The 25,543-nt window shown below is 37.4% G+C and overlaps 2 protein-coding genes across 4 annotated transcripts in view; both read left to right on the forward strand.

Moving 5' to 3' along the window:
* Positions 1 to 1,849: 1,849 nt before the first annotated feature.
* On the forward strand, positions 1,850 to 8,282 carry SIKE1 (suppressor of IKBKE 1). The gene is made up of 5 exons (XM_004420629.3): positions 1,850 to 2,062; positions 2,296 to 2,401; positions 3,290 to 3,432; positions 5,159 to 5,272; positions 6,914 to 8,282. Exons 1-5 carry the CDS (start codon positions 1,904 to 1,906, stop codon positions 7,013 to 7,015), a joined length of 624 nt encoding a protein of 207 aa, XP_004420686.1. The 5' UTR covers positions 1,850 to 1,903; the 3' UTR covers positions 7,016 to 8,282.
* A 9,716-nt stretch (positions 8,283 to 17,998) lies between these two features.
* The window catches only part of CSDE1 (cold shock domain containing E1), a 39,175-nt gene continuing 31,630 nt past the window's right edge, over positions 17,999 to 25,543 (forward strand). The window contains exon 1 of one of the 3 annotated variants that reach the window (XM_004420632.3): positions 17,999 to 18,151. The gene's annotated coding sequence lies outside the window, so the exon portion shown is untranslated. Of the gene's footprint in view, positions 18,152 to 18,223; positions 18,248 to 25,543 lie in introns of those variants that run through there. The other 2 variants (XM_004420634.3, XM_087445060.1) reach the window with 2 other exon arrangements.

Below are 25,543 nucleotides of genomic sequence, written 5' to 3' on the forward strand. Positions count from 1 at the left end.
CCTCTGTGGCTCTGCATTAATTTTTTCCCTGTTGGTCAGTGGTCTTGATTTGTTATTTTTGTTGAATTTGTTCCCTATCCCCCTCTTGACAAACAATTATTGAATGTCTCCATTGTGCCAGCTGCTGGGAATACAAAGGCAAAAAGCCCAGTTCTCTCCCCTCACTTCTCTGACCTCACACTACTGCTCTGACACTCTTGCCCCTCTCACCAGGCTCCTAATCCTGTCATTACTTTCAATCATTTGTAAGAGTATGAACTCTTTCTCCCATTAGAATATAAACTCCCTAAGACCACAGACTTTGTATGATTCTCTGGTGTATTCCCAGACACTAAACAGTGCCTGAAACAAAGAAGGTTCCCCCAAAATATTCATTATAGTAATGAATGAAGAAGAACAATGTTTGACATACATGCTTGACAAGGTAAAATCATAAACCCATATAACAAATAGCACAAAAGTCATCACTGTTCTGGTTAAATTTATTTCCAATTTCTTAATTGAATTAAAATGGAAAAAATAAGCAAGCAGAAAATAGCAATGACTCCATCTCACAATCATTAAGATGGCTATCAAAAAAACAGAAAATAGAGCCAGCCCTGATGGCCTAGTGGTCAAAATTGTGGAGCTCTCACTGCTTCAGCCACCCAGGTTTGTTTCTCAGTCACAGAACCCCACCACCCATCTGTCAGTTGCCCTGCTGTGGCAGAAGCTCACATAGAAGAACTAGAAGGACTTACAACTAGGATATACAACCATGCAGTGGGGATTTGGGGAGGGAAAAAAAAGAATAAGATTGGCAACAGATGTTAGCTCAGGATGAATTTCTTCCCTGCAAAAAAACCCAGAAACCAAAAAACAGAAAATAGCAAGTGTCGACAAGGACATGGAGAAATTGGAACCCTTATGCACTGTTGGTGAAAATGTAAAATGCAGCTACTGTGGAAAACAGTATGGTCATTCAAAAATATTTAAAAATAGAATTACTATATGACTCGGCAATTCTACTGTTGGGTATAAACAAAAAGAATTGGAAGCAAGGACTCAAAGAGATATTTGTACACCTCTCTTCATAGCAGCATTATTCACAATAGTCAAAATGTGGAAGCAACCCAAGTGTCCATAGATGGATGAATGGATAAACAAAATGTGATATACATAAGATGGAATATTATTCAGTCTTAAAAAGGAAATGCTGATGTGCATAAATGACCCTTAATGACATTATGCCAAGTGAAATAAGCCAGTCACAAAAACGACATATCTGATTTATATGATTCCAGCTACATAAGGTACCTAAAGCAGTCAAATTCATAGAGCCAGAAAGTAGAATAGTGGTTGCCAGGGGCTAGGAGGAAGGCAGAATAGGGAATTAGTATTTAACGGGTACAGAGTTTCAGTTTTGCAAGATGAAGAGTTCTGAAGTTAGATAGTAATGGTTGCACAAGAGTGCGAATGCACTTAATATTACTGAACTGTACATTTAAAAATGGTTAAGATGGTAAATTTTATGTGCATTTTACCACAATTTTTTAAAAACTAAATGAAAAAGAAAAGAACGACGACTGAATAACAATCTACATCAATCAAAACCAGTAAGGAAAGGAGAAACTCAGCCCGCCCAGCCATAACTGAACTTGACCACCAAGCTGCGGGAACACGAAACCAAAGGCATTGCAAAGGCCAGGCCTCCGGCACTCCGCAAGGCGAGGCCGCAAGAAAGCCGCCGGTCAAAGCAAGTCACTCCCGGACTAGGCTACCACTGCGCAGGCGCATATAGCAGCTGCCGAGGCGCCTTTTAAGCGTACCTGGAAGTGACGTCTATAATGCTGAGACACGTTGCGGGAGGATCTGAGCGATTCTGGTAGGCGAGCAGAGGTGGGGCTGGGGTCGGGTGGCAGCTATGAGCTGCACCATTGAGAAGATCCTGACAGACGCTAAGACGCTTCTGGAGAGACTGCGGGAGCATGATGCAGCTGCCGAGTCGCTGGTGGATCAATCGGCGGCGCTGCACCGGCGGGTAGCCGCTATGCGGGAGGCGGGGACAGCGCTTCCGGACCAGGTCAGGCAGAGGGTAGGGGTCCGTGCCCTCAGGTACTGGGCACTTGAGGGATGGAGGGCGAGGTAAAATGGAAACTCGGCCTGGAATTTATTCCTGGTCTCAGAGGGCAGCGGTGAGACCTTTCTGCGGGTTCGGGGCTGAGAATGCTGCCCTGGAGCTCTGACTCCTGCCTCTTCATTTACATCTGTGGCTGTTCTGTTGACGGCGCACTTAGTCTGTCTCTGTTTGTCCAGTATCAAGAGGATGCATCCGATATAAAGGACATGTCCAAATACAAACCTCACATTCTGCTCTCCCAAGAGAATACACAGATTAGAGACTTGCAGCAGGAAAACAGAGGTTAGTCAGGACTTTTTTTGTAGTTACTATGATTTTCTCATATCCAGTAATATTTCAAAGGTTCTTACAAAAGTGTCAAACTGTTCACAAAAGTGCACGTGCTGTATGTATTTCCGGGTCAGTACTTTTAATAGGAAAAGTTACTGCGCTGGCCCAAAACAATGAAGTTTGTCACATTACCCTTTTCAATGTCATCTGACTGATTTTGTTTTTATAGGCAGCTTATCAAAGAGATGCTTAGTAGAGCTGAATTATTGCGTGGCTTATTTAGGCATCCCCAAATGGAAGCTTGCATAACGAAAGCGTTAATATCCTCAAGGGCTTAAAACTTAATGTTTAAATATTAATTGAAATAAACACTAAAAACTGAAGGTTCTTTTAGGTTCTTGTGTAAGTGGAAGAGCTGAATTTTATCTTCAGGGTATATAGTCTTAAGCTTGAATGAGTACATTATTTATGATAGGGCTATGAATAGTTATTTGTATATCAGTTTACAGAGGGCTTTCACATGTATCATCCCATTGTATTCTCATATCTTCATTTTGAGGTAGGCAAGCCAGGTATTTATTATTACAATATAGATAAAAAATAGGCTCAGAGAGGTTAAATGGTTTGCTTAAGTATTAAGCTAGTAACTCACAGAACTGAACTCAAACCCATGTCTTCTGATTCCACATCTCATTTTGTTTCTGCCAGACTATGCTGCCACTGGCCAGAAAGTTATTTTTCACGTAGACCTTAACTGTTGAGTTTTTTGGACCTAAACACTGATTTACAACTTTGAATTCACAATATCTCATAGAGTGTCATAAAATTCCAACTGTTAAGAGTTTGGCTTTGGGAGTTATCTCTCAGACATCACTGCCAAGTTATTTTATTTTTTGATAGAGCTATGGGTTTCCTTGGAGGAACATCAGGATGCTTTGGAACTCATCATGAGCAAGTACCGGAAACAGATGTTACAATTAATGGTTGCTAAAAAAGCAGTGGATGCTGAACCAGTCCTGAAAGCTCACCAGTCTCACTCTGCAGTAAGAAACTTTGATGAATAAATTCTAAGTGAACTGAATTAAAATCTTGAAATTGTTTTGGATTGTGTGCTTGTTTTTGTTTTGTTTTTGTTTTTTTTGTGAGGAAGATCAGCCCTGAGCTAACATCCATGCCAATCCTCCTCTTTTTGCTGAGGAATACTGGCTCTGAGCTAACATCTATTGCCAATCCTCCTCCTTTTTTTCCCCCAAAGCCCCAGTAGATAGTTGTATGTCATAGTTGCCCATCCTGCCAGTTGCTGTATGTGGGACGCTGCCTCAGCATGGCTGGACAAGCGGTGTGTCGGTACGCGCCCGGGATCCGAACCCAGGCCACCAGTAGCGGAGCGCATGCACTTAACCGCTAAGCCACGGGGACCGGCCCCGGTGTGCTTGTTTTTTTAAGAAAAGTAAGCTTGTTTTCCTTTCATGTCTATCACATTCGCTGTTGATTTTGCTATAGCTTTGTAAAGATATGAATAGAAAGAAGGGGGTAAAGGATTGTTCAGGTCCTTTTATTTGAGTGAGACTGAGATTCCTCCTTCCCTCACCAAGATCTTTCTTCAACATGTTAATGAATGCTTAGTTCTTCCACCAAACATAATGCCAGTTAGTGTTGAAGGTGCTCAGTAAATACTTGGTTATTATAGTACATTTCACTAAACTGTAAGCTCTTTGATTGTAAGGAGCATGAATTCATCTTTTATCCCTAACATAGTACCTAGCACATAGCAGGCAGTCAATAAACCTTTATTAAACTGAATTATGTAGCATTATACTGTGTTGTCAGGAGAGAGAAGTATGGTTTTAAAAAAATATATATGGCATAGTTTCTACACTTCAGTTGCTTATGATTTAATTTGGGAGACCCAGTAATTTTCCTTATGTTTGTAGAGTGCTTCATAGTTGTCATTGTACATTCACATATACTCTGTAATTTAATCCTGGATTAATAGATTGGCATGTCACTCTTTGCTGCAGTGGAATTTATGAAAGATAAGTTTTATCTTAGATTCCATTGAAAGAATTTTACTGACTTAACGAAAGTCTTAGGGAACAGGGATATTTTAAATATGTGAATGGCATTCATCTGGAAGAGAAAAATAAAGTTTATTTTCTGTAGTCTGGAGGAGAACACTTGAACCTTGAAGGAGACAGTTTAGCTCATATGAAAAACATGCTAAGAGATATGTCCAAAGATAGAATAAGAAACCTTGGAATGTGGTAAGCTTCCTGCCAATAAAAGTATTCAAATTTAAGTTAAACAGCCACTTAGAGATATTGTCCAACATGCAGTGGTTGGTTAGACTAGAATTGATCTTTTTTTTTTTTTTTTCCCTGAGGAAGATTCACTCTGAGCTAACATCTGCTGCCAATCTTCCTCTTTGTATGTGAGCTGCCACCACAGCATGGCCACTGACAGACAAGTGGTGTAGGTCCGCGCCTGGACCTGAACCTGGGCCACTGAAGTGGAGCACACTGAACTCAACCAATAGGCCACTGGGGCTGGCCCTAGAACTGATCTTTTGAAAACAAATTGTTTGTGAATACCACAAGATAACTTTATTATGGCTTTACATCTGAGGACTCAGATTATAGTGAAACTCTTGTGTAACCTCTGTAGCATAGATTAAATGAACTTTTTTAACGTCATAATGTACATGTTCTCATGAACTTCATATTTGTAGAAAAGATGACATTTTCACCTTTTTTCTTAATATCTTCACAGGAAATTGAAAGTCAGATTGACAGAATCTGTGAAATGGGAGAAGTGATGAGGAAAGCAGTTCAGGTGGATGATGACCAATTTTGTAAGATTCAGGAAAAACTAGCCCAATTAGAGGTAAGACTGTTGCTATTTTAGGTTCACAGTATTTCAGGGAGTTTTCATTGAGTCTGGAAGGTATGCCATCGCTATCCTATCACTGCAATGTATTGATGTTTTCTCTGTGCTCATAATTAACACCTCCTCCATACCCTTTTCAAGAAAGGAAATGTAATCAGCAGCAAATAATGAAAATGCCAACTGTATATTGGCTAAAAATTGAGATATTAACATATCAAGAGTGTAGAGAGAATGGAAGGGACAGATTACATGTGAGCTAAAATCCGTCATCTGCCATAAAATGAAGTCAATTAGGTAATGGCTAAAATTGATGAGCAGAAAATAGCAGTATGGCTTGTTATTTAGAATTATGGAAGTAAATACCAAAAGAAATAGATAAAAGTATTAAAAGTGGTTGCCTTTGGGGAACAAAGCCAAGGGACTGATGTTTATTGTATAAGCCTTATAGTCTTGATTTTTTTAAAGCTATTTTCATGTAATATTTTGATTAAAATAGGAATAATTTACAAAGCAAGGCCTGGGGTGTTAGTGTGCTCATAAAATTGTTAAGGAAAAACAGTACAATAGATGCTTTGAATGCCGCTTATTACAAGATACTGTCATGCGCCATTCGAGAAATACCAGAGAGAAAAAGATAGGGTCCCTGCTCAGAGTCTAGTGAAAGGAATAAGACTAGTACTTATATGATATGATATATGTTTTGATATGAAATGGTATATAATGGTATATAAATGCTAGGAGAGAGATACAGAGTATGAAGGGAAGCACTTTGTATGGTAGAAGATTTAATGACCATGGGCTCTAACTCTTGGTGAAGCCTGAAAATGCTATGGTTTACCAGAATTTCCTGTAGAGAGAATAAGAATAAAGAGTGCAAGCTACCCTATCTGGAAATCAAAGGGAGTAACAAAGTCCCAAGCAGGAATTAGGAGTTAGTTAAAATGATAGAATAACTTTGTCTACACTACCCCAATTGACCTCAGTTACAGAAACAGCCTTAAGGAAATGTTGGATGGATTTTACTGAATACTTTTAAGTGGAAAAAAATATGGGCATCAAATTGAGACCCCAGCAATACTACATCCAAGATGTCTGAGTGTGGACAAGTTTTTGGACTTTTGTGAGTCATAGTGTCCTCTTCTTAAAGAGAATACAGATGTAGGCAATGATACCTACCCTACAGATTGTTGTGAGATAATATATGTAAGACACCTACATAGTACCTGGCTATGTGTCCAATAAGTAGTTTCTTCTCCCCCTTTCCTTCCTTTCTCCAAAATTGGGACATCTAACAGAGAAGACTGAGCAGAGTGAAAATATTATTAGGAATTTGAAAAATAGAAGAAACAATAGTAAAACTTGTGGGAACCATGAAGAGTATGACAAGTAGTGAATTCCTCAAGTGGAGAGGGATCTTGTTTTTTTCTTTGTAGTCTTAACACTTGACATATAGAAATTACTCAGTAAATGTTTATTAAATGAATCAATAAGTAGTATTTTAGGAAATTCTCAGTTCTTTTGTTTTCTTAAAATTTAAAATTAAAATAATATCCTTTCTGTTCCTAGCCCAAAACAATGTCTTCTGATGCAGTTTGACAATCAAAATACCTGAAATAAATATATACCATTTTTTTTCAGCTTGAAAATAAGGAACTTCGAGAATTATTGTCCATCAGCAGTGAGTCTCTTCAGGTCAAGAAGGAAAACTCAATGGACACTGCTTCCCAAGCCATCAAATAACTCAACTTCTACATGACAGCTGGAGATTGTTTATCAAGGAAGGAAGTTATTATCTTTCTATTTGAGTATTGTCCATTCGTTGTCTTGACTCAGACTTGATTTAGTGTTGATTAAAGGTATCAGGTGGCAGTTTACAATTCACGGTCAAAATTGGCTGTCCACAAAACAGTTTTTGGGTGTGTTAGTGAAAATACACACTGAGTTTCACCATTCGTTTCTCTAAGAGAGTACTTTTAATTTTCATTTCTGGGACCTCGATTTATATAAACTGTTTTCAGTTCATTTTTGTTTTCACATCTCTGAAACTTAGAGCATTTTATTATAAGACAGCAATTTTATTTTATTTAGGATTATAAATTACAATTCTAAAAAGTTTTAAAAAGAGATTAGCTTTTTAAATCTATTTGGCATAAACTTTGATTTTTTTCCATTTGAGGAAAGTAATATAATTCTTCACAACTAGATGGGGAGATTCTCTGATTTATAATGTGATTCACTTTCTATGAAGTTTTAAGTCTCTCTGGTGCTCAGAGTTGGCACTTCGTGGCGTCTTTACTCTTAATTTGAGAGAACCTACTTCTAGTCCCCAGGAAACATACCTGAAAATAAGTCAACTGTTTTTTTCTACTGGAAGTAGTCATCATTTTGTTCAAAGAATGCTGAGTAATTTGTCCTGTGTATGTGCACACACACGTGTGCTCTTAGTTCAGATGCTAAAAGTAGCTTTTATTTGTTCTATTAGATATTAGTAGTCAATGTTTCAATTTTGTCCTACTAGAAAATCTTCAACTTCAGTAGTTTACCCAGTATGAAGAGCATATAATAAGTTTATTCACATCATAATTCTTAGGTACTACATTCTACTATCTAATTTATATATAACTTGTGTTTTATAGTTAAGAACCATCACTTACTTGGATGTCTTTCATTATTAGTACTAGTACTTTCTTTTTAGATCCATTTTTTACAAGGAAGCAAAGTTTTATCACCTAATAGAGTTATTACATTCATAGTACTGTGTAGACAACAAAGCAGTGTTGAGATTCAAATGCTGAGTGATCAACTGGCTCACTCATCAACTCATTCCGTCATCTCAGTTTACTCACATTTCAAATTTACCAATTACTTCATGTTATACTATCATATATAGTATAGATTTGCCCAGAAATAATTGAAATAATGAATGCTAAATCTGTCAATATTTTCCAGTAACACTAAGCACCATACTGCATGTGAGACAGACAGTATTAAAAAGAGTTTTTTGTTAGTGCTTTGTGTGATGTAAAATTTCTTTTTTACTGCCATAAAGAATTAACTCCAGTTAAGACAACAAAATCTCTCCACGATACCCTAAAAGCATCTGATCCCAGTAATACTAATGGACTTTGCCTACAGCGGTGGGCTTTAATGAATAGGTATATGTCATTTGAGAATTTGTCAAATTTCTATTCAAAGTCCTGCATAAAATTTGAAAAATACTTCCACCCCAAGTATGGGTATTTTTATCTTGTTCCCCAAAAGTAAACTTATAGTCCAGCCATTTGCCTTCAAGTATATGCCCTGAGCGCCACTGTTATGTCCCACAGTTCCATTCAGAACCTATACCATTTGTCAGGTGCCATGGCCAGTTTTCATGAAAATGATAAAGTAATCAAATGGGCCATTAAAGTATAACATGGTGTCCCTTTATCTGCCTTATATTCCTTTAGAGTTGCTTATGAAGTTCTTTATATCTCAGATATCAGGATAAATCTTTATGTTAACATTTCCCCCTAGCAAATCAAAAGCTTGAAGTATGAGTCTAAAGAGCTCTCAGTGCCCTACATAATATAAATTCTGGCTGAAGACAATGTGTAGTTAGAAAATTGAAATGAGGAAGGAATGTTCTTCATTTTGCATGGATATTAAAGTTTCTTTTGCAGTGGGTGGAGGAACTTGACTGCTTTGCAAAATCTTAGCACAAACTTATCTTTTCTAATAAAAACCTCATTTGGAGAATATCAGCTAATTTTACTCAGTAATGAGTCTAATTAGGAAGTGCAAAAGTTTATTTTTCATATATATAGCAACCTGTCAAGTAGACGGGTTTTCATAAATGTTTTGTAATTAGCAGAATGTAGTCAGCAGTATAACAAATAGTTGTTTCTGAAATGGTTTTAGAGATTTCCTCATGATTAGAAGTCACAAATTATATGATTACAAATCAAATTATAAAATTAAAACTGTTTGAAAGTATCTTGAAAACTGCTTAAATATTATCAGTATTTACCTTTATTACCTTGACTTATATTAATACTTTATGCATAATTTGATTCAAACATTGAAGGTCTATTTCACTGTTCCTCAAAATGTGGTTCACTGACCTACTGAACTAGAAATTTGGGGATGAGATCCAGAAATTTGTATTTTAATAATCATCCCAGATAACTTTTGTAAGGACACTAGTTTAAGAATGTCTAGTCTACTATGTACCGGGCACTTCATTTAGAGTTATGAATAGAAAAAAGGGAAAAAAAGGTGTTGACACTGTTTTCAAAGAAAAATCTGGTAGAAGAGACAAACAAGTATACATACAATTACAATGCAGTGTGATGAGTCCAATATAAGGATGTATAGGATACAGATGAGAGACTATTTAACCTTGAGAATCCAAAACAGACAACAAATGGGTAGGAGAACTAGAAACCTTGGTGCTTTCTAGTTATTATATAATCTCCATTTCAACTGTACCTCATTTTACAGATACTCAGGCACAGGGAGATTATGTTATTTGTCCAAACTGGAACCAAGATTCAAACCCAGACAGACTCTTAAACATGATCTTAACCACTAAGTTTAGATGCCTTTAAATGCCAAATACTGTTCGGAGTTCAAGTGGTTCTTTATTAGCAAAATCTATTTTTATTAATAGTGCAAAAAAACCCACAGCCCATATATTAGAAAATATCATGAATTCAGTAAGTCGAGTCTTAACTAATGAGACATAATTGTCATCTGTCTTCTAGAATGATGTAGCTGACAGTTTGTGTGCACGCAACTGAAGGGAACAATGCTTAATCAGTGGGCCTTGCCACGTACAGGAAAGAGTGCAGTTCTGTCTTTCAAATCTGTCTCCTTAGCATTTTTTTCATCCTTCATGCTATTTTCTTGTGGTTTCAAGAAAGTTGCTGCTGCGCCATATGTCAGGTTCATGTTGAAGGTGGGAAAAAAATGAGAAATGGCCTATACAAGCTATATGTATCCTCTTTTATGAGGAAAAGCAAAGCTTTCCCAAGAATTCCAGACAGATTTCCCCTTGTATTATTTGTCTGACCTGTTAAATGTCACTGCTAGCTGCAAAGAAGGCTGGGTACATAGCTTCCCCAAATAAAATTATTCTGTTAGCAAAGAGGAAAGAGTATAGAGAAAGCAACTAACGTCTGACACAAGTCGTTTTACATTGAATAGCTTTTACCAAGTATAAACATTAGCTGAAGGAGTGTGTTGATTCTGAGGAGCCAAGAGAATGGGCTGTGGCAGACATCTGTCATTTTTTTTTTGGCTGCCCAATATCCTAACTCCTATGTTTAGGGAATCCCTCACCTGATGAGGCAGACCCTTCCTCCCTCCTAAAAAATTTGGAAGTGTCATATATGTTTTACCAGCCTCTTTTGCAGCTAGGGAAGATACATCTGCCTTAAACCTTCAAGTTATTGATACAAAGAAGCATGGAACTATGCAGAATTCTTTGAGTAAAAGGTGGTGACCTACAACAATGGCTACTACATCCAGCTCCATAGAGGAGCAGCAAAAGTGGCTTTAGTGACAACATTGAGTATCCAGAGTCAGCAAAGTCAGTGGTGTAAGCTGCAGTGTCTCTGCCCAATTTTGGACACAGTGGGATCTTTACAGAAGCACTTATCTGAGGTGATTACAGGCTATGTAGTGTCCAATTCTGGTTTTCCAGCTGTCCTAGAGATCCTGAGGATTACTGATTAGCCTTTTAATAAAATCACTTCTAAAAGAATTAAGCCAATTCCCTATAATTAAGAACACTGACTGATAAAATAAGCATACTTTAAAAAACAACAATGCAAATATAAATTTTGTCTACACTTTATGCATAATTTTGCACTTATATTTTAATGTAATATTTGACACAAAAGGATAAATGTGACATCCAAATTATCAAGCATAATAATAATTCATTACCTAATTTAAGAATTAGAACATTACCCATATTTTGCATTTATCTATTTGAGCTCCTCTCCTGTCTCCCCCCACCCTCCCCTTTAATGGTTCTATCACGTGTAAAAAGACCTAAATTATGTTTAGTTTTGTTCCTTTTTGAGTTCTATAAAAACGATATCGTACTATATATAGTCTATGGGATTTGATTTTTTTCCACTCAACATTGTTTCTAAGATTCATGTTGTATGTAGCTGTCATTCATTCATTTTCATTGATGTACAATATTTCGCTGTGTGACTATACAATATATTAAGGGATACATACATATATAATGATAAAATTATACATTTTTTAAAATCCTTGCTAATATCTGACTTCCTGATTTTTAATTCTCCCTTCATCTACCTCGTTTATTATTAGACACATTTCACTATAAGCAGTCAGATTTCATATTTTGCAGTTATTTCACTTGCAGTTGTCTCATGGCAACTTTCAGATTGAATTAAGGAGTATTATCCACTAATATTCATAGTGGAAATCAGATGATGCTTTTTCTTTTGTCACTCTCCAAGAATACTAAAAAGGAGGCAGAACCTTCAGAGCTTTGATGAACTACAATTCACTCAACATTTTATCTAGCCTCCTAGAAATACATGTGGAATTGACGGAAATGAATTTCTGTATGTTACTGATCGTAAGATTCATTTTTCTTTCCTGTTTTAACATCTCTGAAATTGGGATATGTCTTATGCATGCAGGGGTTGTGGTGTGGTTGATTCTAAGCATAAGCACTGTTTGCATTCCTAGTGGCATGACTGGGCAAAGGCAAGCTCTTGATATTTCTGTCAATAAACTAAGGACCATTTGAGAAAGGAATACAGGTTTAGCTGTTTTCTGTGAATTTTCCATCAACACCTTCTTGTAAGATCAAGAAAGTGCCAGCATAAGAACCTGGAGTATGGCTGTATTAGTTTTCTATTGCTGTATAACAAGTTACCACAAATTTAGCAGTTTAAAGCAACACCCATTTGTTATCTTACAGTTCTGTAGGTCAGAAGTCCACGCAGGGCTCATCTGATTAGGTTAGGCCCAACCAGAATAATCTCCCTCTTGATTAACCCAACTGATTAGAGATCTTAATTACATCTGCAGTAATCCCTTTGCCATAAAGAGATATGAGTGACACCCTCTAATATCCACAGGTCCAGCTCATGCTTAAAAGGAGGGGATTATACAAGGTATTTACACAAGGTGGTGGGAATCTTGGTGGTCATCTTAGAATTCTGCCTATCGCAATGGCTTTTAGCAGCTTGAAATAGAATCCTGGAGATAACAATGATGCATTCTTAGGAAATGCTGCATTACCAGTATTCTTTGTGGCCCAAGAATAATTCTGTGTGGAAAAACCTGCACATCTATGAGCTAAAAGGAGATTCAGCAAGATCCACCAATGTATGCTAAAATTAGTGGACTAAAGTTTAAACAAAAAAGATACTTGCATAGTCTCTGTGTTAGTTTCCTAGGGTTGCCATAACAAATTACCACAAACTGGATGGCTTTAAACAACAGAAATTTATTCTCTCACAGTTCTGGAAGCTAGAAGTTTGAAATCAAGGTGTTGGCAAGGTTCGTTCCTTCTGGAGGCTCTCAGGGAGAATGTATTCCATGCTGCTCTTCTAGCTCTGGCAGTTCTTGGCATTCCTTGACTTCTAGATGCATCACTGCAATCTCTGCCTCAGTCTTCACATGGTGTTCTCCTTGTATGTCTCTGTCTGTGTCCAAATTTCCCTCTTCTAAGGACATTAGTTGTTGGATTAGGGTTTACCATACTCCAGTATGACTTCATTTTAGCTTGATTACATCTGCAAAGACCTTATTTCCAGATAAGCTCCCATTCTGAGGTTGCGGGTAGACATGACTTTTGAGAGACAATATTCAATCAAGTATGGTCCCAAAGTATCTCCCCCCAAATATTTAGTAATTATAAAGGGAAAAACAGTAATTTTACTATGAAGAAGACACCACTTTAAGCAATTAAGTTAAACATCACTAATAATACACTTCAACATCATCTACCCCCTGATATGATGCAATGAGAAGGGTACATCACCTGTCACATTCTTACAAATAATGCATAACCTCAATCTAATCAAGGGAAACAGACAAAACCAAATTGAGGGATGTTTACAAAATAACTGACCAATACTGTTCCAAAGCTTCCAGGTCATGAAAGACAAGGAAAGACTGAGGAACTGTCACAGAGTGAAGGAGACTAGGGACACATAACAACTAAATGCAGTGTGGGATTCTGGATTTGATTCTGGAAGAGAAAACGGATATTAGAGAAAAAACTGGTGAAACCCAAATTAACTTTGTAATTTAGTTAATATTATTGTGTCAATGTTAACTTCCTAGTTTTGAAAATTGTTCTATGGTTAGGTAAGATTAACATAATGGGAAACTGAGTGAAGGGTTTATGGGAACTCTCTGTACTATTTTTCTAATTCTTTTGTAAGTCTAAAATTATCTCAAAACAAATATGCATTCCCCTGATTATTAATGCTGCTGAGCATAATTTCAAATGTTTATTTGCCTGTACAGGTTTTTTTTAATATAGACATTCAAGTGGTTTCCCCCATTTTTCTTTTCTTTGACTTTTTATTGATATGTATTAATTTAGTATATATTCGTGATACTAATCCATTGTCAGTTTTATATGTTGCAAATATGTATTCTCCTAGTCTGTTGTTTTTTATTTATTTTTTTTGCTGCCTCTTGATGAATGGAATTTTTTAAATATGGTCAAATTTATTACTGAAAAGAAAGAGATTCAGAGGAGTTGGACTTTGTGAAGAAGTTTTAGGAATACCTTAACCAATTTACTTTGCTTATTTTTTACCTTATATACACACAAGAGTGACACATGATAAAAAACATCTAGGTCTAAAGTTTAAAAGAGCTCTTTTAATAAATATAAAATAAAAATTCTAAGTAATAAAAGTATTGTGTCAGTGAAAATGGCAACATATTTTCTTCTTGCTGGTGCATAAATAATGATGTATCATACAATCAGTACTGCCTTAGATTTAATTAAATAAGTGTAATTCATTTATTCAATGAATATTTATTAAGTACTTATTGTTATGTCAGTCACTGTCCTAGGTTTAGGGGACACAATGATAAACCAAACAGAGAACTGAAGCTTATGCTGTTGTTCAGGAAGAAGGGCAATAAACAGTTAAATTCATGAATGTGTTCATTTTGGATAGCAATACATGTTATGAAGACAATAAAACAAACTAATGTAGAGAGTGAATGGTGATAGTGGTTCTTTTACTTTAGAAATATCTTTTGTCAGGTGGTAACATTTGAGCTGAAACCTGAATGATGAGAAAGTGCCGTATATGTGATGATTTGGGGAAAGAGCATTCCATGCAAAGGCAATAGTAAATGCAAGGGTTCTGAAGTAGGAACAAACTTGCAGTGTTGGAAGAACCAAAAGGGCAGTGGAATTGAGTCACAGCGAACCAGGGGCTAGAGACTTAGTGGGGACTAGGTCATTTAGGGCCTTGTGGGTCATGGTAAAAGAGTTGGGATTTTATTCTAAGTGCAATTGGTTTGCATCGACATCTAATTTAAGTTTATTAAAATATTCTTTTGCTCCACCCTTCCCTCCGGCTGAATCATAGAACTAAAATGTTATGGTGATTACGTAGCATGTCCACATAATTCTTCCATTAAATGCAATGTTGATATTTTAAAGGAACGCATACAAAGCTTTTGCATTATTCTTATTTAAATAATATTTTATTACATAATTATTCTTATTATATTATTCTTATTTATATAATGCATTTTAACTGTTTGAGGGCTTGTAATGCAAAAAAGTTTTCGATTGTAGGGTTCTAGGACTAAATCTTAATTTTTTACATTCTATGGAAATAATTATTCTTTATAAAAGTTTGCTCTAAATTGTGTTTTCCTGTTCTGAAATCTTGAATGTAGATCCCTTTAACATCCACTATTACCATAATTTTATAAAAGAAGTTCTCTTTAACTTCCCTAAATAGGAAGGATATAATATCAGAGAAAAAACAGTCCTTAAAATCTTGAATAAATTTAGCCTTGTTTTTAAAAAAATCTCTACATTGACCTAATTTTTCTCATTTGACAGAGAACTGACAAAAATCTTATCCATCACTGATCAAGAAAACCTTATAAATGTGTAAAGGATGCTTGCTTTTGATTCTCAAAAAGACTCCAGAGAAATGTGCTTATTGATCATTGTAGAGAAAAAAAAACACACAACCATAATCAATTTCATTGTCTATTTAAGTTTCTCAGAGAAGAAAAATAAGAATGATAAATAACCAAAAATAATATATACAATTTTTTTGTTCTGATGGTTATTCCTTAATAGACTAAATATCTTCCCCAAATCCATGACTACCCTGTTGTATAGAAGATGGTTTCCCAAATCACTTCACAAGTTTCTGCTTTAATTAACTTCAGTTTAAAAAAAATAAACATAGGGGCTGCCCCCATGGTGCAGCCTTTAAGTGCACGCGCTCCGCTGCTGGCGACCCAGGGTTTGGATCCAGGGCTTGCACCGATGCACTGCTTGTCAGTCCATGCTGTGGCAGTGTCCCATATAAAAAATGGAGGAAGATGGGCACAGATGTTAGCCCAGGGCCAGTCTTCCTCGGCAAAAAGAGGAGAATTGGCATGGATGTTAGTTCAGGGCTGATCTTCCTCACAAAAAAAAAAAAAAAGAAAAAAAACATAAAAAGATATCTACAGTGTTTTGTTTTTCTATTTGACTTCAAAATTAATCTGAAAAAGATTATTGCCTTAAAATGTAGTGATCTAAAAATGAAACCTACCTCTAATTATGAGTACTTGTAGAAATAAATCATTTAAACCAGTGATTTAAATCAAATTACTCCATCTTTTACTTTCTTTAATGCACTGGAAGCTAAAATGTATGCTTCTGGGTTTGTACATATTTGCATTTTGTGCTAAATGTAAATTGATACTAATTATGGATTAAGAAGGAATTTAAAGGCAATTGAGACATTCAGAATGAGGATGATAAAATGGTTATCTGATTTAAAAAGGTCTTTAGAAGCTATGTGTAATGGTAGAAATCAAGACTATTCTTTCTTATTAATAGGAACTGTATTTATAGAATTTAGTGAGACTACCATTTCTTACATTTCCCATTGCTGTGATATTTGAGAATGTGTGCTCTTAGACCTAATTCTACTTTTAGCCCAGCTTCACATGACCTTGTTTCTAGTGCAAGAGCCCAGGGCAGTTTCTCTGTGACAGCAGATTAGAACATGCAGACTAGATCTTAAATTCTCACTTGGACAAAGGAAACAAAACAGCTGGTTTGATATGTTTACATTCTGTACTTCTCCAACAGAACATTCCTATTTCTAACAACTTCTTACACTGTTGTTCAGTGCTATTCATTCAACAAGCTTTTGAGCGTTGTGTATGCCAGGCACTGTTTGGAACCAGGGATGCAAAGATGAATGTCACAGACCCTGCCCTAAAGTATCACTAGCTAGTGTAAACTAATAATTACAATAGAGTGAGCTGTTAAAGCATTGAAAGTGAAGCAAGTATCCGTGCCTAGGAAAGCGTGGGAAGGCATCAAAGAGAACAAACAGGCAGCTTGGAGGTGGTATGGGACTGGACCAAAAGCAACAGAGGTAGAAAGAAACTCGAACATCAGAAGAGGATACTGCCTCCTCTTAGAAGTCAAGACGATTTGCTCAGAATTGGAGGTTATATAGTCTCTTAACACTGTGCACCCTTCCTTCATTGCACTTATTTCAATGTGTATGTTTAGATTTGTTTTTGTGATTATTGAATGATGCTAGACTGAAAGTTCCTTGAGGACAGAACCGTGTCCGTTTGTCTTAACCAGTGTATACACCCCAGCATGACACACAGGAGATGCTGAATAAATATGTGTTCAAAGGGAAAATAAAGTGGATGGGAGAGTTCTCAGGAGCATGACTGGTCATTATTTATCCAATACTATCAAGTAAGAGAGCCAGAGAATCTGACAAAAGCATTCCTCTCACCAGAGGGGACTACTCTATTGTTTGGCAACGGATAATTCATTGAACTTTTCTGTGGCTAGAATTAACCACTTTCTTCCTTTCCTCTTATAAGCCCCGTTGGATGAATCATTCATTTGCCCTGATTTCAACCTTTTGGTTACTGATTCAGCCTCTTTGATTACCTGATACACTATGAATATCTTCTGGTAACTAGAAAGGTCAGCTGAAGGAGTTCTTTTGTTTTGGGTTTTTTTTTTTTTTAATGATTATGCTGCCTTGCTCACTGTTGTCCGTCTGTTGCAAGCAATATAGTCTCTGGGAGACACACTTAAGACTTCCAAATTACCCTGCTAAAAACCTGACTCTATACTAATGAAAATTCCAGTCTAATGGAGCAGACAAGGGAAAGACGGCGTGCGCTGTGAGAAGAAACTGGGTTTGGGAGCTTCTGGATTACCGCTGGGAAAAGAGAAAATCCTTTCTATGACATTCCTAAATATGCCCTCCAAAGTGCTCGCCCTCAAGATTTACCCTGGTCTCGCCGCTTAAAGCAAATGCAGGTTTGCAAAGATCAGTGACGCCAAAGTCACCCGCCGCCCCGCCCCTTGCGTCCCAGCGGAGTCAGTAAACACCGACCTTGCTTCCGCAGCTCACAAGGGAGGGAAAAGTAGAGGAACGTACCCACCTTCCCGGTTGTGGTTAAGCGCAGCGCGCTGGTTGGCGTCACTCAACCCTCGTGCGCAAGCGTATTAGGAGTCCACCACCCCCCGCCCCTTTCCTGTGCACGCGCTTGGAGCTCGCAACTCTCGCGAGAGAAGCGAGATTTATTCCTACGTACCGGGCCGTGCTGCTTATGGCGGCGCTGGAGAGGGGGCGCTGAGCTGTTGGGGTGAGTACGACCTCAGGGTGCAATTGGGGGTAGCAAGAAGCCAGACTAAGGGCGAATGAGAAGACCAAGACTAACGGGAGAGACTTCTGAGTCAAGGTGGGCACTCCTAGAGCTTCGGGTAGGGAACATCTCACCCTGAGTCCCTACCCTGGACTTTTCCACTCAGTCCCCGCTCAACTGCTTAGGTCTCACGTCAGGCCGCAGAGCCGAAGCGAAAAGTCGAGGCTGGCGGCCGCGCGTCGCGGTGGTGGTGGTGACTAAAGTGGGGGGAGGAAGCAAAAATGGAGGCTCCGACCGCAGCCAAGATGGAGGCAGGGGTGCGGGGCTTGGGCGCCGAGGCTGCTGGGAGTTGTAGTCTGGCTGCTTCCTCCTTTGCGGCTTGGCGGGGGAAACGGGAACTACAAGTCCCGGCGGGCGGGGCGAGGGGGTGGTGGCGCGGTCCTTTGTGTGAGGCTGGAAGAGGCAGAGGAGAGGGGCCTACTCTGACTTTGGACCCTATAGTTTCCTGTCCGTCACCTGCTTGGGGATCTGACTACGAGTACCAGAGCGCAGTGCGGTAGTGGCACCTCCTTTGTGTATAGGCAGACCCGGTTTCATCTAAGGGCTTAGAGACACGGCTTTTCCCTCGCCGCATCTGACACAGCGCGGCCGAATTGTCATCCTTACTTGCACTCACCTAAAGCTGCCTGTTTTGGGTGTCTACACCCAACCTTCCCTTTTTCGCCTCCCCTTGGTCTTGAGAAAGGGAACCAGCCCCTAATCTTAGGCATGTAGCTCTCACTCCTCTGTCCTGGGGTTAGGGCGTGCTCTGAGAGCTAAGTGAAGTTCTCCTTACCACCTTCTCTGGCTCTTATGGTGTAAGAGCCTGGCCCACATTGTGCAATGAACGGCTTGGCTTCGTCATTCTCTGTGGAGTTACTTTTTTTAGAGCCCTGGTCCGAGATACTGTTGAGATTTTTACCATCCGATGTTTTATCAGTACGAAATCTTAGTACCACTGTTCTTTGGCTTTAAGATTTTCCTTTAGAAACACCCAGCTGGCTCCTCTCTTGACTCGCAAGTGAGGCAGGGAACGCTCCCTAAAACAGCCTTCAATCTGCAAACATAAAAATCTGAACGTTGTTGTGCGAGGTAATTTCCTTGTTTTGCACCTAAATTGAGTGAAAGGATGTGATCCTCTTTACAGTTAAGAGGACTGGGTGGAGAGGGAGGGAGGATGGTCAAAGGCACTGTGGTAGTTAAATCTGTTTCCTTTGAGAGGCTTAGTTTTTTATCAGGATGGTATGAACTGGCAGCTCTCAGCCAGAGCTACCAGTCGATAAAATCAAATAGTAGGTATCAAATTATAGCCCACTGATATAAGTTATTCTATATCAAAACGCTGAGTAATTTTCATTTGGAGTTTCTAGAAGGCAAGCCTTCTCGATACTAATTGACTACATTGAGGGGCAGTATAATAATACCTTAGTGTCCTTTTGGTACTAATACTAGCCAATAATGGGTGTTCTTGGTGTGGGTAAGGAGGGGTTTTATATACATGCTTGAAAAGGCATATGCCTGAGTCAAAAAGTCTAGATAAATATTTCAACCTTGTTTCTTTTTGTTTCCTTTTAGCCCTAGGCCCGAAATAAAAGAGATGGTAGTGGTTTGAGTGATTTTGCAGCTGCTCTGGATGTTTACCATCGAGATGAGTATTTATAGCAGCTGAGTTGAAAAGTAAAGTATTTGAGGCGCAGAAGATAGGTTTTCTTTTTTTGTAAATAAGTTCTGACTTAACAGGTATGACTTTTAGAGTGTGGTTGAAAATTCTGGTAAATTTCTAGCAAATCAAAAATAAGAGTGTGAAAGCTGACATGTAGTCCTGCTTTATCCCACTCCTGTTTCCCTGCCTCCATCTGAAGACACACAGTGCAGGGCCATCCAACATTTTAAAAAATCTTTCTTTTAAATTGTGGTACATAAAATTTACCATTTTAACTTGTTTTAAGTGTACGGTTCAGTGGCGTTAAGTTCATTCACGTTGTTGTGAAGACCATACTTTTGAGATGGTAGTTGAAACGTGAAAATGCTGTGGACATATTTTTAAGGAGTTGAATTTTAGGACTGTAAATAAATAAAAATCTTGATTTTGTTAAATAAACACAAAGAATTAATATGCCTTCATAGCTTTGTCTTTTCAAAAAACAAAGGGGAAACTACTTTGAGATCTTGGACTCAAACTGTCTTATGGAGAGCTGTAAAACTTTTAGGATTAATAGAGAATTAGAGTAAGAAGAATTATAACTATATTTTCTAAGGCTTAATAGCTAGAATTCACTGGTGAAACTGCTGTAGTGGGAGTGACTTGGTTTCTTGAATCCCATCATTTCTTGCTGTAAAATCCCTTCTGCCAAATCAAGATTTTAAAAAATTCCTGTCTTGATATTAGAATGTTTTCCACTTGCATGTGAGTACCTGGTTAAAAAAGAAAACAATACAAAACTTTTTTTCAGTTCATAACACCAAACCTTAGGAATTCTTACATGTTTCTACTGTGCTACATTTTTCATTAAACTAGGTATGGTATTCTAAGTGTTCTGTTCAGAAGTATTGAATGGTAATTTTATTTTGGGGTCATTTTTATATTTAATAGGTTCTTTTATGCTGAGGTAAAACATTAGTGGGTAGTTGAAAATAAATTTATCAGCAGTTTCTTTACATTGAACACGTAGGCTAGCAGCTACAGCCAATACATAACCAGTTAGTTATTTGAACTTCTGCTTCTCAAATGTAGTAAGTACAAGCTCCAGCTATAGTCAAGTGTGCTCGATACTGCCTGCTTTTATCAGTGAAAGTCTTTCCCCAAGGGCCTTATATTTACTATGCTTTATTGAGCATGCGTTTTTTCCTCATCAGTCTGTACCTCCTCCAGCCAATATGGTAGCCACTAGACATGTGTGGCTGTTGTGCGCTTGAACTGTGCACAATTCTGAATTGAAATGTGCTGTAATTGTAAGGTAAACATTGGATTTCAAGGAATGTAAAAAATCTCAATTTTTTTAGATTGAATACATGTGGAAAATGATAACATTTTGGGTATATTTGGTTAAATAAGATAATTAAAATTAGTTTCACCTGTATCTTTTCACTTTACTATGATTACTAGAAAATTCTAAAGTACATATGTGGCTTGCACTATGTTTCTTTTGGACAGTGCTAGTCTATACTATTCTCTGATTTTGTGTCTAGAGCATTTCTTCAGCTTCCCACACTGGCATTTGTCCTATTTCAAAGTATTAGTGTGTGTAAACGCACTTAAGTGATGGATGGATATATAATTTTAAATATCTTAGTAGCTGTTCAGGTAATTAACAGCCCAGCACAATTGTTATTACTAAACATATACAAAAAGTTGCAGCAATTTGCTTTTCTTTTGCTTTTCTTTTATTTCTGCTCAACATGGCGATGGCTTAAATGGTTTCAAGTTGGTTAATTATCAAACTTTTATCATTTTCCTTAGATCCTAGAGTAAAAGTGAATTAAAACCTGTCAAGCACTTCAGTTATATGGGTTAAAGCAAAATGTGATATACTTGCCTCGAGTTAATGCATCAAGAAATAGGAACTAGGATGTTAAGGCAAGGATATTATTCATATAAATCAACAATAAAGAGAGAACCATTTCAGTTCCATGCTGCCTTTTTGGGTCTTTGCTCTTCTCAAAGGAAGAAGGTACTCTCTGAGGAAAGTGGGTTAAGTGGGGAGACTTTTGTAGACTGGTTTAGCCTTTCATTAACATTCTCCCCAAGTGAGTGCAGTACAAACTTTGAGAATAATTTATCAAAATGATAAAATGGAATATGTAATACATTTTAGATGGATTACTGACTACATAAATGTATTAGTTCAACATGTAGTAGTAATTTAGTGCCTACTTATACGTGGCTTCTGCTACGCCTTTGAGATGAAGCGGCGAACTGGAGGAAGACAGTAAATAAAACAGGTGATGATAATTTTGAGACAGATGAAATAAGGAGTAGCTGTTTGGATCAGTTCAAGTAAAGGAATTAGCTTTAACTCCTAAAACAGCATGACTTAATAGTTGATAATTAATGATGATACTGTTTCCATACAAAGGAAAAAGGAGTTGATTACTTAGCAATCAGAGAGACTTTGAGATCCACATTTAAATCGTTCCTTAGTTTTTTGATTGGTACTCTGTATTTCATCTGACTTTAAAAGTGTCTAGCTTTTGGGAAGATGGAGGGGATGCACTTAAATTCAGAGGGTTAAGACAAAAGAAGTTGTCGGTACCATCCATGAATGTTAATAATCTTGGCTTGAGTAGGTAGTCAATTTTATTAAAATGCCTAATCCTCGGTACATTTTAGGTAATTCATTAGGTGTTGAATTGATTGAAAAACATTGGTCAACCATAGAAATGTTGAAGCTACTAATGAAACGGAATTCAGCACTGTCAATTATTCATAATAGTTGGTGGGTTTGTTTGAGCTTTAATAGATCCTAATAGGCTTCATTATTGCCCAAGATTGGCCCTGCAGTGCTCCAGATTTTAGATTCTGAAAGTCTCTTATTTCTGTGTTACTAAGTGACAAACCTGACAGTTCTTATAACATAATACCACACCCTAAACTGAGTTAATCCAGTTCAAGTTTTTCAAAATAAGGTTTTTTTCTTGTTTTTTTCCCCCCATAATACACAGTACCTTGTCCTTAGCAGTTTGATGAAATTCTAACCTATTTTATCAGATAGCAATTTTGAGGTCTTTGGGTTCATAAATAGACCTAAGGTATTAAAGTTAAAGCAGTGTGCCAAATCTGTATTTTTTAAAGACGAGATTATTTCTTGATTGGATAATTAAGACTTTATACAGTTAACCAAAACAAGATTTTTAAAAGTTGGTAGAACTGTCTACACTTGAATTGTGGTGTCCTTTGCCTATTATGGATTAAACTACCTTTTTGCTATATTAGTTTCTGCTGTGCTTAAGTTTAGCTGTACTGAGGCGCTAAAGAGGGCTGTGAGAAAGAAACTTGAGTTTCTCTCTCAGAAATTTGAAATAGAATTGGAGGAACAAGATACATAAACATGAAGTAAGCAAAGTGCAGAAATGATCTGGCATCAAAAAGAATGGTGCAGGCAGTGGGAGTTACTCCCTCATGTAGTGGCAATTAAGGTAATAAGTCTGGGCTGGAATGGTCAAGAAAGGCTTTTTTGACACCTTGAAGACGGCAAAATTATATTCTTTGTGGGAAGACCCATAAGCGCAAAGACTAGAATTCAGGAGTCTCCCAAGAGTTGTATTTAAGGATTAGGGAGGAAAATGCACCTAACTAGAAGAAGAACTGGAGACCAGTGGAAGGTAAAGATGGAGAGACACACCATGAATGGTGGTTCTTAAACCCTGGCTGCAAGTCAGAAACACCTTAGGGGGGCCAGTATAGAGAAAATATACCAACACCTGGGACCTAAGCCTGGTGAAGTTATATCAGAATCTCAGGGTGGGATGCAGGCTTTGATTTTTTTTTAAGTTGCCTAGGTGTTTGAGTTGAATGTGCAGCCGGGATTAAGAACCTCCCATCTAGAGTGCTGGAAAAATCACTGAAGATTTCGAACAAGGGAATGAGATGAAATTGGAGTTTTAGATAGATCAGTCTGGCAGTGTTATGTGGCAGAAAGTGGAAAGGGCTAACACTGGAAGTTAGCAGATGTGTTAGACACCTGGACCAAAATATGTCATTTAGGACAAAAGATGAATATAAAAGATATCTTGAAGGAAATATTGATAAGACTTGCAACATTGGTGTGGAGGAAGAGAGAGGAATCAAAGATCATTGCAAACATGTCCCTACTTCAGGCTGGTTAAATTACTCTGAGTGAGGACTGGGCATAGGTGTTTTTTAAAGCTTCCCAAGTGATTTGAGAACCATTGCTCTAAGAAGTATCTAATCTGGGTAATAGGAGAATGATCCAAATAAAATTGAAAGAATGGACATATGTAACTTTTGTTATTTGGAGTAACAATATAAAGCCATGGAGTATTAGATAATAGCCACAAAAAATGGCCACTCATCAGCTATTACTGAGTGTTCATTTTGCATATGAGAAACTGAAACATAGTTTAAAAAACATGTTCATGGCATTTACTATTAAGTATCAGTGATTAGAATTGAGTTCTAGTCTAAGGTATTTCACCAGCTCTGACCTCTCACCTTATAGTCATTCTTATTTCTGATGTTTTTCAAATATACTTTTCGTCTCTCAGCATATCTAAAACCAAATCCACCTTTGTCTTCTCCCCATATAAATCATTTTAGTTAACATTTGAGTCAGCATGAAATAATCATTTTTATAGCTAACATAAAGCACAATTCTGTGGTTTTATTTATAAATTCATTTCTCTCCCATCTCTTCTATAAACATTTCTCATCTATTTATGGCAACAGCTCAAATGAGATTTCTCTGTTTCCTTCACTGTCATCTCCCACAGGATTTCAAAACTTAATACCCTCTCATCAAGAACTAAGGCTCTCTGTTTCCTGTTATATCAAGTTGAAATGCTTCATAATCTGGCTCTGCTACACCTGTCACACCACATATCCCATTTCACTTTAAACCAGCCTTCTCTTCTAGCCAGGCTAGCCTATTGATTCCTCTGAAGCAGCAAGCCACACTTGTTACCCCAGTCGTTATGCAGTAAACCTTCCTTGATGCCAGGCATAGAAAATCACATACATGGTCCCTTCTCGCAGTGAACTGAGAATTTAGTGGCATATTCTGGCCTGACTTATGTGATATTTCATGCCTAAAATACTCAGCTATTTTCGTTCTCTTAAAAATCTACCTGTTTCTCCAAATTAAGCTCGAATTCCACCTCTGTTTAAAAGCCTTCTCTTACTATGCTCATGATGTTGCTTCAATGCATATACAGTGGTGAATAAACAGTAAGTAGTATTTCTAGTATAGTATGTGACATAGTAGGTACCCAGATATTAGTTGAGCAAATTAATTTTTGGCATTTTGTCCTCTAGTCTGGTTTTTCTCCGTAGATAACTCTTGTCTTCTCAGCGAGAGTGTAAACTCCCTGATGGCAGGAATTTCTTTTATATTTTTGACAATACCTAACACAGTGCTAGATGTTTATAAAATGCTTGTACTAAATTGAATATTATGCTGTGTAACTTAAAGCTTATTTGAGGAGGATTGTCAATATGGACTGTAAAATAATTTCCGGTTTTGAATGTGATACCAAAGGAGGTATCTGTTAGTACTTGAGAGATTGCTGCAATACCATCAAATGTGTGTGCTTCCAAGTTTCCTGCATTAACATACTTGACCAATGATTCTAAGTTAATGAAATGAGTTTGTCCCTCTACCCACCCTCTGTCCCTGA

The sequence above is a fragment of the Ceratotherium simum genome, chromosome 2 (assembly GCF_057802395.1).
Source record: "Ceratotherium simum simum isolate JZ-2026a chromosome 2, ASM5780239v1, whole genome shotgun sequence".
Lineage (NCBI taxonomy): Eukaryota > Metazoa > Chordata > Mammalia > Perissodactyla > Rhinocerotidae > Ceratotherium > Ceratotherium simum.